At 35.4% G+C, this 13,246-nt stretch overlaps 1 protein-coding gene across 1 annotated transcript in view; it reads left to right on the top strand.

Annotated features, from left to right (window-relative positions):
* ABCA1 (ATP-binding cassette A1) overlaps positions 1–13,246 on the top strand; it is a 68,993-nt gene that overhangs the window by 7,929 nt on the left and 47,818 nt on the right. The window contains exons 5-9 of the mRNA XM_088210073.1: positions 1,513–1,729; positions 10,463–10,665; positions 10,793–10,853; positions 11,005–11,091; positions 12,906–13,138. Of these exons, the coding sequence (XP_088066199.1) occupies positions 1,513–1,729; positions 10,463–10,665; positions 10,793–10,853; positions 11,005–11,091; positions 12,906–13,138 (801 nt within the window). The remainder of the gene's footprint in view (positions 1–1,512; positions 1,730–10,462; positions 10,666–10,792; positions 10,854–11,004; positions 11,092–12,905; positions 13,139–13,246) is intronic.

Below are 13,246 nucleotides of genomic sequence, written 5' to 3'. Positions count from 1 at the left end.
ACATTTCATTGAATATCATAACCGTATATATATATATATATAGATTTTGTAGAATAGAAATAGAAATAGACAATTAATTACATAAGGTCTATTTTACCCTTGTACTAATTAACCTAATTTCATAAAGTATACTCTCTTTAACACTCCTTCTCAAACTGGGAATAGATATTATCCATCTTCAACTTGTTAATGATAATTTTGAATAATAAGAGAAAGGTAACCTTTAAAATGAAAAAAGGTGTCCAAATCTTTTAGTGTAGAGCTAAAACTTCTGTACAGGGTTGGTACTAATAGCAGAGAAAAATCACTCCAGATGCATTCAAGTAGTAAAGCTCAGTTTTGACTTTAGTATGTCCAATCATATTTCCCAAGTTATGGTCCTGAAAGTTATAATGAGAAGAGATAAATTTTACTTTGTAATTCAAATCTTCTGATAAGTTATTGAATAACATAAGATTAGTACATAGTTTAGGAACTTGTAATACATTTTCTAAGATCAGGATATGACTAAATTTAATGTTATTTTTACCTGTAATGATATTGAGAGAACCATTTCAATAACAATTTTCTCATTACTTGGATAGAGAATATATGTATGAAAGTATTAAAAAGTATTGATTATATGAACAGTGCCTCCTGAGTCTACAATTCATGAATTTTCAAATGTTTTATTTGAAGCATTGAAACCATGTGAAAAGGAAAACAAACTTGAGTGCTTTATTACACTTGTAACTATGGGTTTCTTAATATCCTTCAATTGATTTCGTTGTTCAATTTCAGCTTTGAAAGCAATGAAGTCAGCAGATTTCTCTTTCTCCTACTAGTTTGACCATACAAACTTGTTTAGGAGTCTTTTGAGAGGTAGTTTTGTATCCTCATTCTTTGCTGGAGGTATTAAGTTTGCCATACAGTTTTCAACATTTTTCTTTGACTTGTCTGAGCTTCTTGCAAAAATTAAAGATTATACCTCTTATCTAATCCAGGAGATGAGTTCCTAGTGTGACTCAGTTCTTTTATTTGTTAGACGTATGAAGCCTTGTGAGACAAACTCCAATTATCAGTAGAGCGAGTTTCTAACATGACCCCTCTCTTGCTCAGTCTGTATTAAAAAAGGAAATTACTTCATTGAGTAATGAAATTTTCTCATTTCCCAATATTTGAATTTTACTTATTCATATTCAAGATTTAGTCTTGCTAGAAACTGACAGACACGTTCTTTTTCCACAAATTTCTTGAGGCAAGCTGCATCTTGTCTGGTTATAGATTTTACTTTTGCCCCAATTTATGGTTGTAAATTATGCTTCGTAGTTTTGGTAATATTCATATATAGTTTTGTTCATTGTTCATGGTTATGGGATTTGCAGTTTGTGATATGATCTATTATTAGTCATGTCTTCTTGTTACAAACAGCCCTAAAAATTGAAGATTTTAGTCTCTGATTTTTTCCCTAAGATATCGTTGATATTAGATCATGGTGCTGGCAAAAATTGAATTATCTTTATCTTTTCTCAGGAATTGTTTGAATCCAAAAATTAAAGGAGCAATTATATTTCATGAACAAGGACCGCGGTCATTTGATTATAGTATTCGCCTCAACCACACTTGGGCTTTCTCTGGATTTCCTGATGTCAAATCCATCATGGACACGAATGGCCCGTACCTTAATGATCTGGAATTGGGTGTAAATATTATACCCACATTGCAGTATAGTTTCAGTGGATTTTTAACTGTATGTTCACATATTTCTTTCTCTTTTTGTTATGATTATTTTATTTTATTTTATTTTCTCTTGGTCTTCGCAGCTGCTAAAAAATAAAAATTCAGTGAAAAGGGAAAGATGATACTTGAGATGGATAAACTAATTTTTCTGGGGAACTGGGTTTCCATTTCTTTCAACAAAGCGGTTCTTGGGACTAATTAACTAGAGTAGAAAAAAAATTCAAGTATTTTGGAATTTTTACTTGTTAGTTTCAGTTAAGTTCTTCTATGGGACTATTATGAAGTTTGCCTAGCTTTGTGTTTTTGGTGAATGGTTCTTCTGCATCCTGTGAGATTACTCTACTATGTGTATACATGATGCTTTGTCAAAAACCTGGATCCAGGGCACAGGTTCATTGAACTGGCACTACTCTAGGGTCATATGGGTTTCAGTAGCAATAAACTCAAGTTTATATTATAAGGAGAAATTTCAACAATAAGCTTCAAATATATATCAAATGCAGATTTCCAATTTTTCCTAAAGGAGAAAAAAAAAAAAGAAAGACAAGACAATAGACAAATTCTTCATTGTCACCATCATCATATACCTAATTCAATTTCTTTACCATATACTAAAGGGGTTAAACCTTCTAATCAGGCAACCAAAGCCAACTCATGTTTAGATCCACAAGCTAGGTAACATGACCCAAAACTTCAGTTCTAAGAAGGGGAAACATATAAAAAAAGAACGAAAATGCGAAAACAGACCCCATTCTTTGATTTCGAAAAAAAAATTGCATTACAAAGACTAGCTAATACTCTCCTTTGGCTCTGTCCTAAAATGAAACCCTCCCAAACATTACCTATTATTTAAGGAACGTTGCACTGTTGGAAGGGGATATTGATTGTCTGCAACTGTTGAAGAAGATGGACATGACAGCGGCAGCTTCAATAGAAAGGTGATGGAGGATATTAGGACGATGACAACGGGTTTAAGTGTTGATTGTATTAAAGGGTTAGGTTTTTAGTTTTAAAGTTTGTATATTATACTATATCTTTAATTAAAACTTCAAAATATTTATATATATATATATATTATATACAGTATTTGGTACAACCCATATTGTTTTTTAGGAAGTAATTGGAATGGTCTTTGACAGGTCTACTCAGTTTGCCATCTCTATTTGTTGCCATTTATATTGCTCAAGATTCTTTGCAAAATGATAAAAAAATGTACATTGAAGTGGATAGATACTTCGAAGAAAGAGTTGGATAGTGGATTACTTTTTACTTTTTATGTTTCAACTAATGATCAATTTGCAGATGTGTTGACAAAAGAACTCAAGATGGATTGACATTTTTCATATGATCTTGTTCTTTTTGGCACAAGGTGATCATAAGTATTCATGGTGGTCATAGAAATGGATGAGATGTTGTAGCAGGTAACTCCATTACCCACAAGAATCTATGGAAGGCTATTTCTCCTTTGCACGACCTATATATTCACCTTACACACCTCAGAGTAGGAGATGGCACAAGAGTGTTGCTTTATAAGGATATTTGGTTTGGTGGGAGTCCATTAGCCAATCATTTTTCTCGTCTTTATAATATTCCCTTTGCCAGGAATTAGAAGCAGCAGGAGGCACCTGTATAGGTTGGCATCGCAGTTTGTAGTGGAACATGCAGCTGGCTGTTGTCCAGCTATGAAGGCCAGTGGTGATGGTGGCTGCTGTGGTGCCGACTATGAAGGCTGATCCCCTTTAGATTCTATATTATTTCAGTAATAAAACTCAAATAACATTCGTCAAAGAGTTCAGGTTTTCTTAACTTATGGCTCTGATCCATGTGGAGAAGGAAATGTGTCTATGATTGAAATATGAGGAACCTATTTATAAAAGTTTCTATGGATGATAAAAGGAAATATATTGAAATAACAAGAGGTATATTACTAATGTACCATTTACCAAACTTTGTTCCACTTTAGACTTCTCAACACCCTCATATCATAGTGCCCTTATTTCCCATTTTGTTTATCAGAAAGAAAGGATTAAATCATGGAATCTCCACTTTTTTAGAAGTCTTAATGATTGGGAGAGCAAGAATATGCCGACCCTGTTAAGCTTGTTAGAGACTTTTTGGTGTTCCCAACACTGTGATAGCAGGATCTTGGCCTTAAAGTTGTAGGGATTGTGCTCATGTATAGCCTTCTATGACCACGTAAGCCATAACCTTACTTTCTATCATACTCCCTTCAATAATGCGTTTCAAAAAGCTAAAGTGCCTTCTCTGGTTAAGGTGTTTGCTTGGGTCGTTGTTCTTGACAGGCTTAGTACTAGTAAATTGCTGCAAAGTCGTAGGCCTATTTGTGCTCTTTCACTAGGTATTTCTATTGTGTGTTGCAGGAGAGGGGAGACTCCTAGCATGAAGTGGCTTGAAAGTTGTGGACAAGGTTGTTTCATATGTTTGGCTTGATGTGGGTTGCACCTCCTTTGGATTATTTCGTGTGTTCAAATCTATATGGAGAGAGGGTGAGACAAGAAGCTAAAATTTTTTGAAGGGTGCTTTGTTTGCAGGCCTGTGGATGTTGTAGTTGGAAGGAAATAATTGGATTTTTAAAGATCATACCTTTCTGACTCAAGTTCACATTTTTGGCGGCCTTATGGGATAGGGCCAACAAGCAATTTGCTGATATCTCTATTTCTGTGTTACATAGAAATTGGGGGGGTGGGGGATGATAATACATTGATTTTTGTTGGATTTGGTTGTAACTATGGTTTGGAGTTCTTCTACTAGAAGGCTATAGGTGGATTTCTTTACCATTCAATATTGTGATTTATCTTTTCTTGCCCTTAGTAGGGTTTAGGAGTCGTTATAGGTAACTTTCAATTTCCAGAGAAAGTATTCTAAAACCTTTTAGTTCCATAGATTTTACATTCATTCATGATCTTACAGATGAAATAGCTTGCAAATATATAGGGAAGATAATAGCTACTAGTTTAACAATATTGCAGATGTAACTGATCTTCGTTGTAGCCTGATTTCCTATTCTATTTTCTTTCTAAATTGCTCAACTTTCTATTTTATTTTATTTTATTCTAAACAAAAGATCTCTGCTGCAGCTTTCTTCTTGTAATCTATTCCTAAATAACTCAAATTTCTCTTTTGTTCTATTCCTAAGTAACTCAACTTCCCTATCTTATTTTCTTCCTAAATAATTCTTAAATAGCCAATTTTCTAGTTTTATTTAATACAACCATGTTTGTTTTTTGGTTTTTGCGTTATTAACCATAATATACCTTACTATAAATCTCTGAACACTAAGTGCTGTTTTTGTCATCCATTTTTTTTTTTGAAATAAGACTTCCATGAAAATTCCTAAAAAGTTGAATAGATGACCAACTTTTAACTTTCAGAAACATTATACTGGACTTCATCTTACCTTTCCATTAATATTTTGTTGCCAGGTAACCTTTTGGAAACACATGTTTAAAGACTAGTTCTACTTTTCAGCTTCATTGATTTTGTAGAATTATTTTTCTGTATTTTTTCCTTTTTTTTGTTTTTTACAACCTGACAATATAACAAAATGGTTACTGCCAGGTTGTGCTGTTTTTTTCCTTCCATTAGGGAAGTTTGTTAGCTTTTGTCTTTTTCTTCCTTTATCTATAAAATGTTGCTGATTATCAATGAATAAAAACAAGAGAGTGAGAAGAAAAGAGAAGTTTTTTTCCTTATTCTCAAGTTCTTCATGGTATCAGAGCAAGCTTGATCCAAATTCTTCAGCATCCCTCTTGCATTTAATAGGCAATGGGTGAACAGAGCCCTTCTCTGCCCGAATTTCTTTTGGGCTCTCACCTTCCGGTGCCTGACTGCCATGCTCTGGCTGATCAGGCTCCATCTTTCGTTACTAGCCATTGACTAAATGGCAGTAACTATCTTCAGTGGTCGTCCTCGGTGTTGATGTTCATCCGAGGGAAAGGCCGAGATGAATATCTCAATGGAGAAATCTCACTTCCTCCCACGAATGATTCAAATGCTCGGATATAGAAAGTTGAGAACAATCTTGTTATGTCTTGGTTGGTGAATTCAGTGACCACTGAGATTGGCGAAGATTTCCTCCTTAATGAGACTGCGCACGATATCTGGGTCGCAGCTCGTGAGTTATACTCCACTCATGACAACACATCCGCCATCTTTGAAATCGAAGCAAACCTTCACGACTTGTGCCAAGAAGAAAAAACAGTAACTCAATATTACAATATTCTTAATCGAAAATGGCAGCAACTTGATATTTTTGAAGAACATGCTTGGAGCTGCCAGAGGATGCCAAGAGATTCTGAAGCATCGTGGAACAGAGACGAATCTTCAAGTTTCTTTTCGGACTGAACAAAAATCTCGACGAGGTAAGAGAACGCATCCTTGGAACCAAATCTCTCCCGAACATCAGAGAGGTGTTCTCGGAGGTGTGATGCGAAGAAAGCAGGAAGAAAGTGATGATAGGTGACTCGCAACTCAACCCTAACCCTGCTGAAAGCATATCTCTTTCACCCGAGACTGGTACTGCTCTCACAAGTCGGGTGACTGAGCGAAAGGGACGGCCATGGTGTGAATACTGTAAAAAGCCGGGACACGTTCGTGGAATATGCTGGAAACTTCACGGGAAACTAGTTGAGAAGGAATCGGCTGAGAAGAAGAAAACTAGAAAGCAGGAAATGGAGGAAATTCGTTGGGGTAATCTTATCTCAACAGAGGAGGGATCCACTGCAACCGTTTCTACTGGAAGCCCCTTATTTAGTCCTGAACAAATCAGCCTCCTCCAAAAATTGTTTTCACCCAATATGGTTCTCAGTAATGCTTCTACAGCTTACAAAGGTAATTTTTTTGGTATCTCATTATTTAAGGAATATAATAAGTGCAGAAATAAATTCTCAGTTAAAATTGCTGATAGCTCTAGCTCTCAGGTCGAAGGAATAGAAATAATTGTACTGACACTCAAGTTAATTTTGTACTCTGTGCTGTATGTTCCAAATTTGGATTGCAATCTCCTGTCAATAAGTAAATTATCACAGGACTTAAATTGTGTGGCTACTTTTAACTGTAAACTGTGTGAATTTCAGGACTTGAACTCGGGAAAGACGATTGACAATGCTAGTATCGATTTAGGTCTTTATCTACTGCAAGTTGACAACTCTTCTCTTAATAGACAAATTCATCATGCAGTATGTACTAATCCTGAATCTGTAAAAAACTTAAATATGGAATGCCCTATCATGTTATGGCATTACCGTTTAGGATATCCTAATTTCGTGTACTTAAAAAAACTATTTCCTACTTTGTTTCGAAATAAAAATCCAACTTCCTTTCAATGTGAAGTATGTCAGCTGTCCAAGCATATTCGAAATTCATTTTTCAGTTATGTTTACAAACTCACAAAACCTTTTTCATTAATTCATAATGATGTATAGGTCCCTCTTGGGCCACTAATATTATCGGGACAAAATGGTTTGTATCTTTTGTTGATGATCACACTAGAATTACCTGAATATTTCTCATGAAAGAAAAATCTGAAGTTGACCAGATTTTTAAAAAATTTTACATTATGATTCAAAATTAATTTCACACCAACATCCAAGTAATGAGGTCAGACAATGGGTTTGAATACTTTGAAACCATTTTGAGCCAATATTTTTCTGACCATGGCATTATCCATCAAAGTTTCTGTGTCAATACTCTACAACAAAATGGCATAGCTGAACGGAAAAATAGACACATTCTTGAAGTAGCCCGATCAATCATGTTCCCTTCCCACATTCCAAAATTTCATTGGGGAGAGACTGTTCTCACCGCTGCATACTTGATAAACCGTATGCCCTTCCGAACCCTCTCATTTAGAACACCTTATGATATCCTCAGGGCATTTCCGCAATCTCATATTCTTCATACCCTTCCCTATAAAGTTTTTGGTTGTTCCACCTATGTTCATGTTCATACTCACCTTAGGGGTAAACTTGACCCACAAGACATTAAATGTGTTTTTGTTGGATACTCACCAAGTAAAAAAGGATACAAATGTTTTTGTTCCAAGACCCGTCATTTCTACAATACTATGGATGTCACTTTCTTTAAAATCAGTCCTTCTATCTCATTAATGATATTCAGGGGGAGAATCCTAATCAAGAATATCAAGTATGGGATATAAGTACACCACCTCTCACTTTTTTTCCCCTCCTCTCACTTTTTTTCCCCTCACTATTCCCGAATCCTCATCAAATTTTCCTGAAATCAGTATCAAAGAGTCTGAAACTAAACCTATTCCTACTATCAACAAAGAGTTACGTGTCTATATTAGGAGACACAAAACTCCCATTAATAAAGATTTGGAACCAACTACACATTGCTATGAGTCTATTCCAATTCCAAGCAGTAAGAACACATCAGGTAATGAGTTTTCAGGCACAATTTCTGATACGGTTACCATTATTGATCATGATACTGAGTTACCTATTGTTTTGCGGAAAGGAACTCGATCTTGTACTAAACACTCTATACAGGATTACATTTCATTCTGCAATTTGTCCTCAAAGTATCATGCATATATAAGCAAACTTGATGGTAGCCTCACTGAACCTAAAACTAATCATGAAGCCCTTGCATTGCCAATGTGGAGAGGTGCTATTCAAGAAGAGATTAGGGCTCTTGAAAAGAACAAAACTTGGGAACTGACAGAACTTCCACCAGGAAAACATAAAGTTGGATGCAAATGGGTATTTACTGTAAAACACAATCCTGATGGAAGCGTGAATCGATACAAAGCTCGTCTAGTAGCTAAAGGCTTCACTCAGTCCTACGAGATAGATTATCAAGAGGCATTCACCCCAGTGGCTAAACACGACACTATCCGGATATTACTCTCTCTTGCCTCTAATCTTGATTGGTCTCTTTGTCAACTTGATGTAAAGAATGCATTTCTCAATGGAGATTAAGAATAAGAGGTATATATGGAAGTTCCTCTAGGCTTTGAGACCACATATAAAATTCACAAGGTATGCAAACTCAAAAAGGCACTCTATAGTCTAAAACAATTTCCAAGAGCTTGGTTTGAAAGATTTACCAAAGCAGTTAAACATATGGGCTATGAGCAATGTCAGTCTGATCATACTTTGTTTGTCAAGAACAGTGCCTTGTAAGAAAGCTATCATAATTGTTTATATTGATGCTATTATTTTAACATGTGATAACATAGAGGAAATTCAAAAATTCAAAAGTTTTCTTGCCACAGAGTTTGAGATAAAAGATTTTAGAGCACTCAGGTATTTTCTGGGAATGGAATTTGATCGTTCTAAAAGGGGGATATCTGTGTCACAAAGGAAATATGTTCTTAACCTGCTAAAAGAAACAGGGATGCTCGGGTGTAAACCAGCAGAAACTCCCATGGAAACAACTACAAAAGTTAGATTTAAAAAGAGCAAGTCGGTTGATAAAGAAAGATATCAGAGATTTGTGGGCAAATTTATATATCTTGCTCATACTAGACCTGACATCAGTTTTGCTGTAAGTACTACAAGTCAATTCATGAACCAACTTACTGATATTTATATGAATATGGTATATCGGATCTTAAGATACATTAAGAAAACTCTAAGATAAGGACTATTTTTCCAAAAAACAATGAACAGGAATATTAAAATCTACACAGATGCTAATTGAGCGGGTTCTATAACTGACAGAAGATCTACGTCTGGGTACTGTACGTACGTTTGGGAAAATTTAGTTACTTGGCGAAATAAGAAACAATCTGTTGTGTCACGAAGTAACGCAGAAGTTGAATTTCGGTCACTTGCTCATGAAATATGTGAGGGAATGTGGTTAAAAAGGGTTCTAATGGAAATGAAATTCTAGGTCACTACTCCAATGAAAGTATGGTGCGACAATAAAGCAACAATCAGTATAGTTAAAAATCCGGTATATCATGATCGAACTAAACAGGTGGAAATAGATAGGCACTTCACCAGAGAGAAGATTGAAGATCAGACCATTATAATACTCCACATTCCCACTAATTAACAAACTGCAGATATTTAACAAAAACATTTTTCAAAAGACTTTTTAACGAATTAATATTCAATTTAGACTTACTAAATATTCATGTAACTTAAATTGAGGGGGAGTGTAGAATTATTTTTCTGTATTTTTTTCTTTTTTTTATCTTTTACAACCTGACAATATAACAAAATGGTTACTGCCTGGTTATGCTGTTTTTTCCTTTCCATTAGGAAAGTTTGTTAACTTTTGTCTTTTTCTTCCTTTCTTTATCTATAAAATGTTGCTGATTATCAATGGATAAAAACAAGAGAGTGAGAAGAAAAGAGAAGTTTTTTTCCTTTTTCTCAAGTTCTTCAAATTTTACCAAGGAGGATATATGAAAGTTATGTATTTATTTTTGTATGTGCACTGGCAGCCATTTCCTCTTGTAAAAATGTAACAGAAAAACACTTACATGTATGGATAAATATATCTACATAATTATTAGTTGTGATATGCTCTTACTCTGTTGCCTCTCACTCTCTCCTGTTTGTCCCCATTTTCCATGTTTAATGTCAAATTCTAAGATGCTTGTTTTTGGTTCTGCAATTCTCTGATTTTATCTTGCAAGACTTTGCTTTTTGTTTATCCTTAATCTAGAAAGTTGCTGCCTGATTTATGCCACTTTAGGTTAAGTACAGGAATCTGTTAACAATGTTGTGATGCTTTTGTGATTTTGCAGCTTCAGCAAGTGTTAGATTCATTCATAATATTTGCTGCCCAGCAAACTGGGGATGGATTTACTACCGAAACTGTGGAACTGTCATCACTTAGTCTACAGTGGACAGAATTTAGCCCTTCAAAGATAAGAATAGCCCCCTTTCCAACTTGTGCATACACTGACGATGAGTTCCAGTTCATCATCAAGAAAGTCATGGGAGTACTGTATGCATCTCTATGATATGATTCTGTTCTTGTTCCTATTCACGGCTATGACATTCTTGTCAGAAGAAATACTCATTAATTTCCATTTCCGAAATTAGTTTTAGCTGATATAGTATTCGTGGAGCAGGTATCTTTTGGGATTCCTCTATCCGATTTCTCGCTTAATCAGCTTTTCTGTGTTCGAGAAGGTTTGGTAATGTTTCATTAATTGCAATTTGGTACAGTAATTAGAGTGTAGCTACCAAGTCTTTTGTTTTGTTTTTCTGAAAGTATTTTTTAGGAGAAAATTTGTTCTAGATTCTCATTTATAACCTCACCACTCAAAATTTTGATTTTCAGGAGCAGAAGATAAGAGAAGGCCTTTACATGATGGGTTTGAAAGATGGAATATTCCATCTTTCATGGTTTATTACATATGCATTGCAGGTGATTTTCTGCAAATCACCCTGCCTTTTATTGAATTGAGAGTTTTGCATATCCTCTTGGCTTCCATTAAATGCAAATTTCCTTCAAAACTGCAAAGCTGTGAGTATTGTTTAAAAAATCTCATATTGAAATGTGAGGACGAGATATTTTCTTGTGCTGGGCAAGAAAGGTGTTAGTTATGGACTGGTGGACGGTGTAGTTATTCATACGGAACTTGTCTAAGGCATGCATGGATCTGGCTTTTGTGAAGAAGTACATGTTACTTATTCCTGTCTCCTTGAAATAGAAAACAAGGACTCTGTTTTGGACAGAAACATCACCTCCAAGTATGCTGCTGGAGGGTGAAGTGGACTAAAAATCTAGAACCAAAGGTCTCAAACTTTGGCAAAATAAATTTCTTATTTCTTTCGCTTTCCCTACACACAACCCATGAAATAGCTGAAGGGATAAGGATCTTCTTGCCCCTTGCAGCTGTAATACCTTCCAAATCCAAAATGCTGCTATCACTAACCTGCCAATAGCCTAATAGAGACAGAGGAACCAAAAGGAAGTAGCCATTGAGATGAGCAAAAGGAGCCAGAAGAACTAATATTTGGATGATCAATTGCTATTGTTCATTTAACTGAAAATCTTCCCTCTTTCTCAAGTTGTCAATAATCAGATTTTGGCAACAAGTTGCTTCGCATGTAAACAAGCAATGCAGTTCGGTTCCAAATTTCTTTGCAAGGAAATTCTAGAAGCCAAATTGCAATAGAAGGCCTTCATGTTGAAGGCCCCATTCTTACCTACAACTAGTACGGGCAAAACACGATTGTTGGGGCAAACACAAGCTAGTGGCAAGCACTTGAAAAGATTTTTAGCTTCTCAAGATCCCAATTTTCAAATTTTGAATCAACTGAACATCTCTGATAGTCTCCTCAGTATGTCCCAACGTAGCATCTCTTGGTGGAAATGTCAAATAGGCCTGAAATGCAGCTTTCATGGCAACACAGTACTCACCCTCATTATCAAATACTCCTAAATTTAACTTGTTGCCTTCCCAATTTTAAACCAGATATTTCAAAGGTCTCATGACCTGCCATAAAATGAGGATGAACTGGATTGCTGGAGAAAAAAATGTCTACCGTAGATGATGTTAACATAAATTTGAAAAAAAAAAAAAGTTGAAGACACAAGCATGTCAAAATTCAGTTTTCTTATTCCACTAGGTTTTATGGAGATGGCGATTTAGATTACTCTGTTGAGTTTTTTTTACCCTTTTCTTGGTAATAGAAAATATTTAATTGAGTTATTCTGTATGTTCTGCTCGTTTATTTATTATTTATTTTTAATTTTTATGGGTGGCTATGGAGCTCTCATAGGTTTTGTTCAGAATGGTTGAAGCTTTTTAATTTTAGTTTCCTCATATTGCTGTCAGGACTAGTGAGCCAAAACCTTGAAAGAAGAATCTTTACTGTTATTTATGTTATTACATCATTTTAAGTTCTACGGGTGTGTCAGGAGCCTTTGACATGTAGACCAGTAACAATTTAGGTTGTGAGAATAGATGAAGGAATAGATGAAAGGAATAGAGAGAGGAAGACAGATAAGAAGTAAGAGGAAAGAATGAGATTGCCATGTCACATTGCCCTTGTACAGCTTTTGTACACCAGTAGGGAATTGTTTACTCTGGCCTCAAGCTCATTTTTCTTATCCTGAGTCCTAGTCATGACACAGTGGAAAATGTTCCATCCTGGAAATTGATTTGCTCTTTGTTTCCTATCTTTAAACCATCAGGCTCTCATGGTTTTTTTTTTCCGGATATTTCATTGCAGTTTGCAGTCTCCTCAGGTGTTATTACTGTTTGTACAATGAGTAGCCTTTTCAAGTACAGCGATAAGACAGTTGTTTTCGTGTATTTCTTTTTGTTTGGACTAAGTGCAATCATGCTGTCCTTTTTGATTTCTACGTTCTTCACACGAGCAAAGACGGCTGTGGCTGTTGGAACCCTTTCGTTTCTTGGGGCCTTCTTTCCTTATTATACTGTTAATGATGAGGCTGTCTCTATGTAAGTACTTGTTCTGTCAATGATTCTTTGCTGGTTGTGTTTATTAGAGCAAAAAAAAATATGCTAGATGTCTTTCTGGAAAAGATTTTTGCTGTTAGAACTCATTTG

The sequence above is a fragment of the Carica papaya genome, chromosome 8 (genome assembly GCF_054855325.1).
Source record: "Carica papaya isolate Zhongbai chromosome 8, ASM5485532v1, whole genome shotgun sequence".
Lineage (NCBI taxonomy): Eukaryota > Viridiplantae > Streptophyta > Magnoliopsida > Brassicales > Caricaceae > Carica > Carica papaya.
This window is presented reverse-complemented; position numbering and strand designations above follow the sequence as displayed.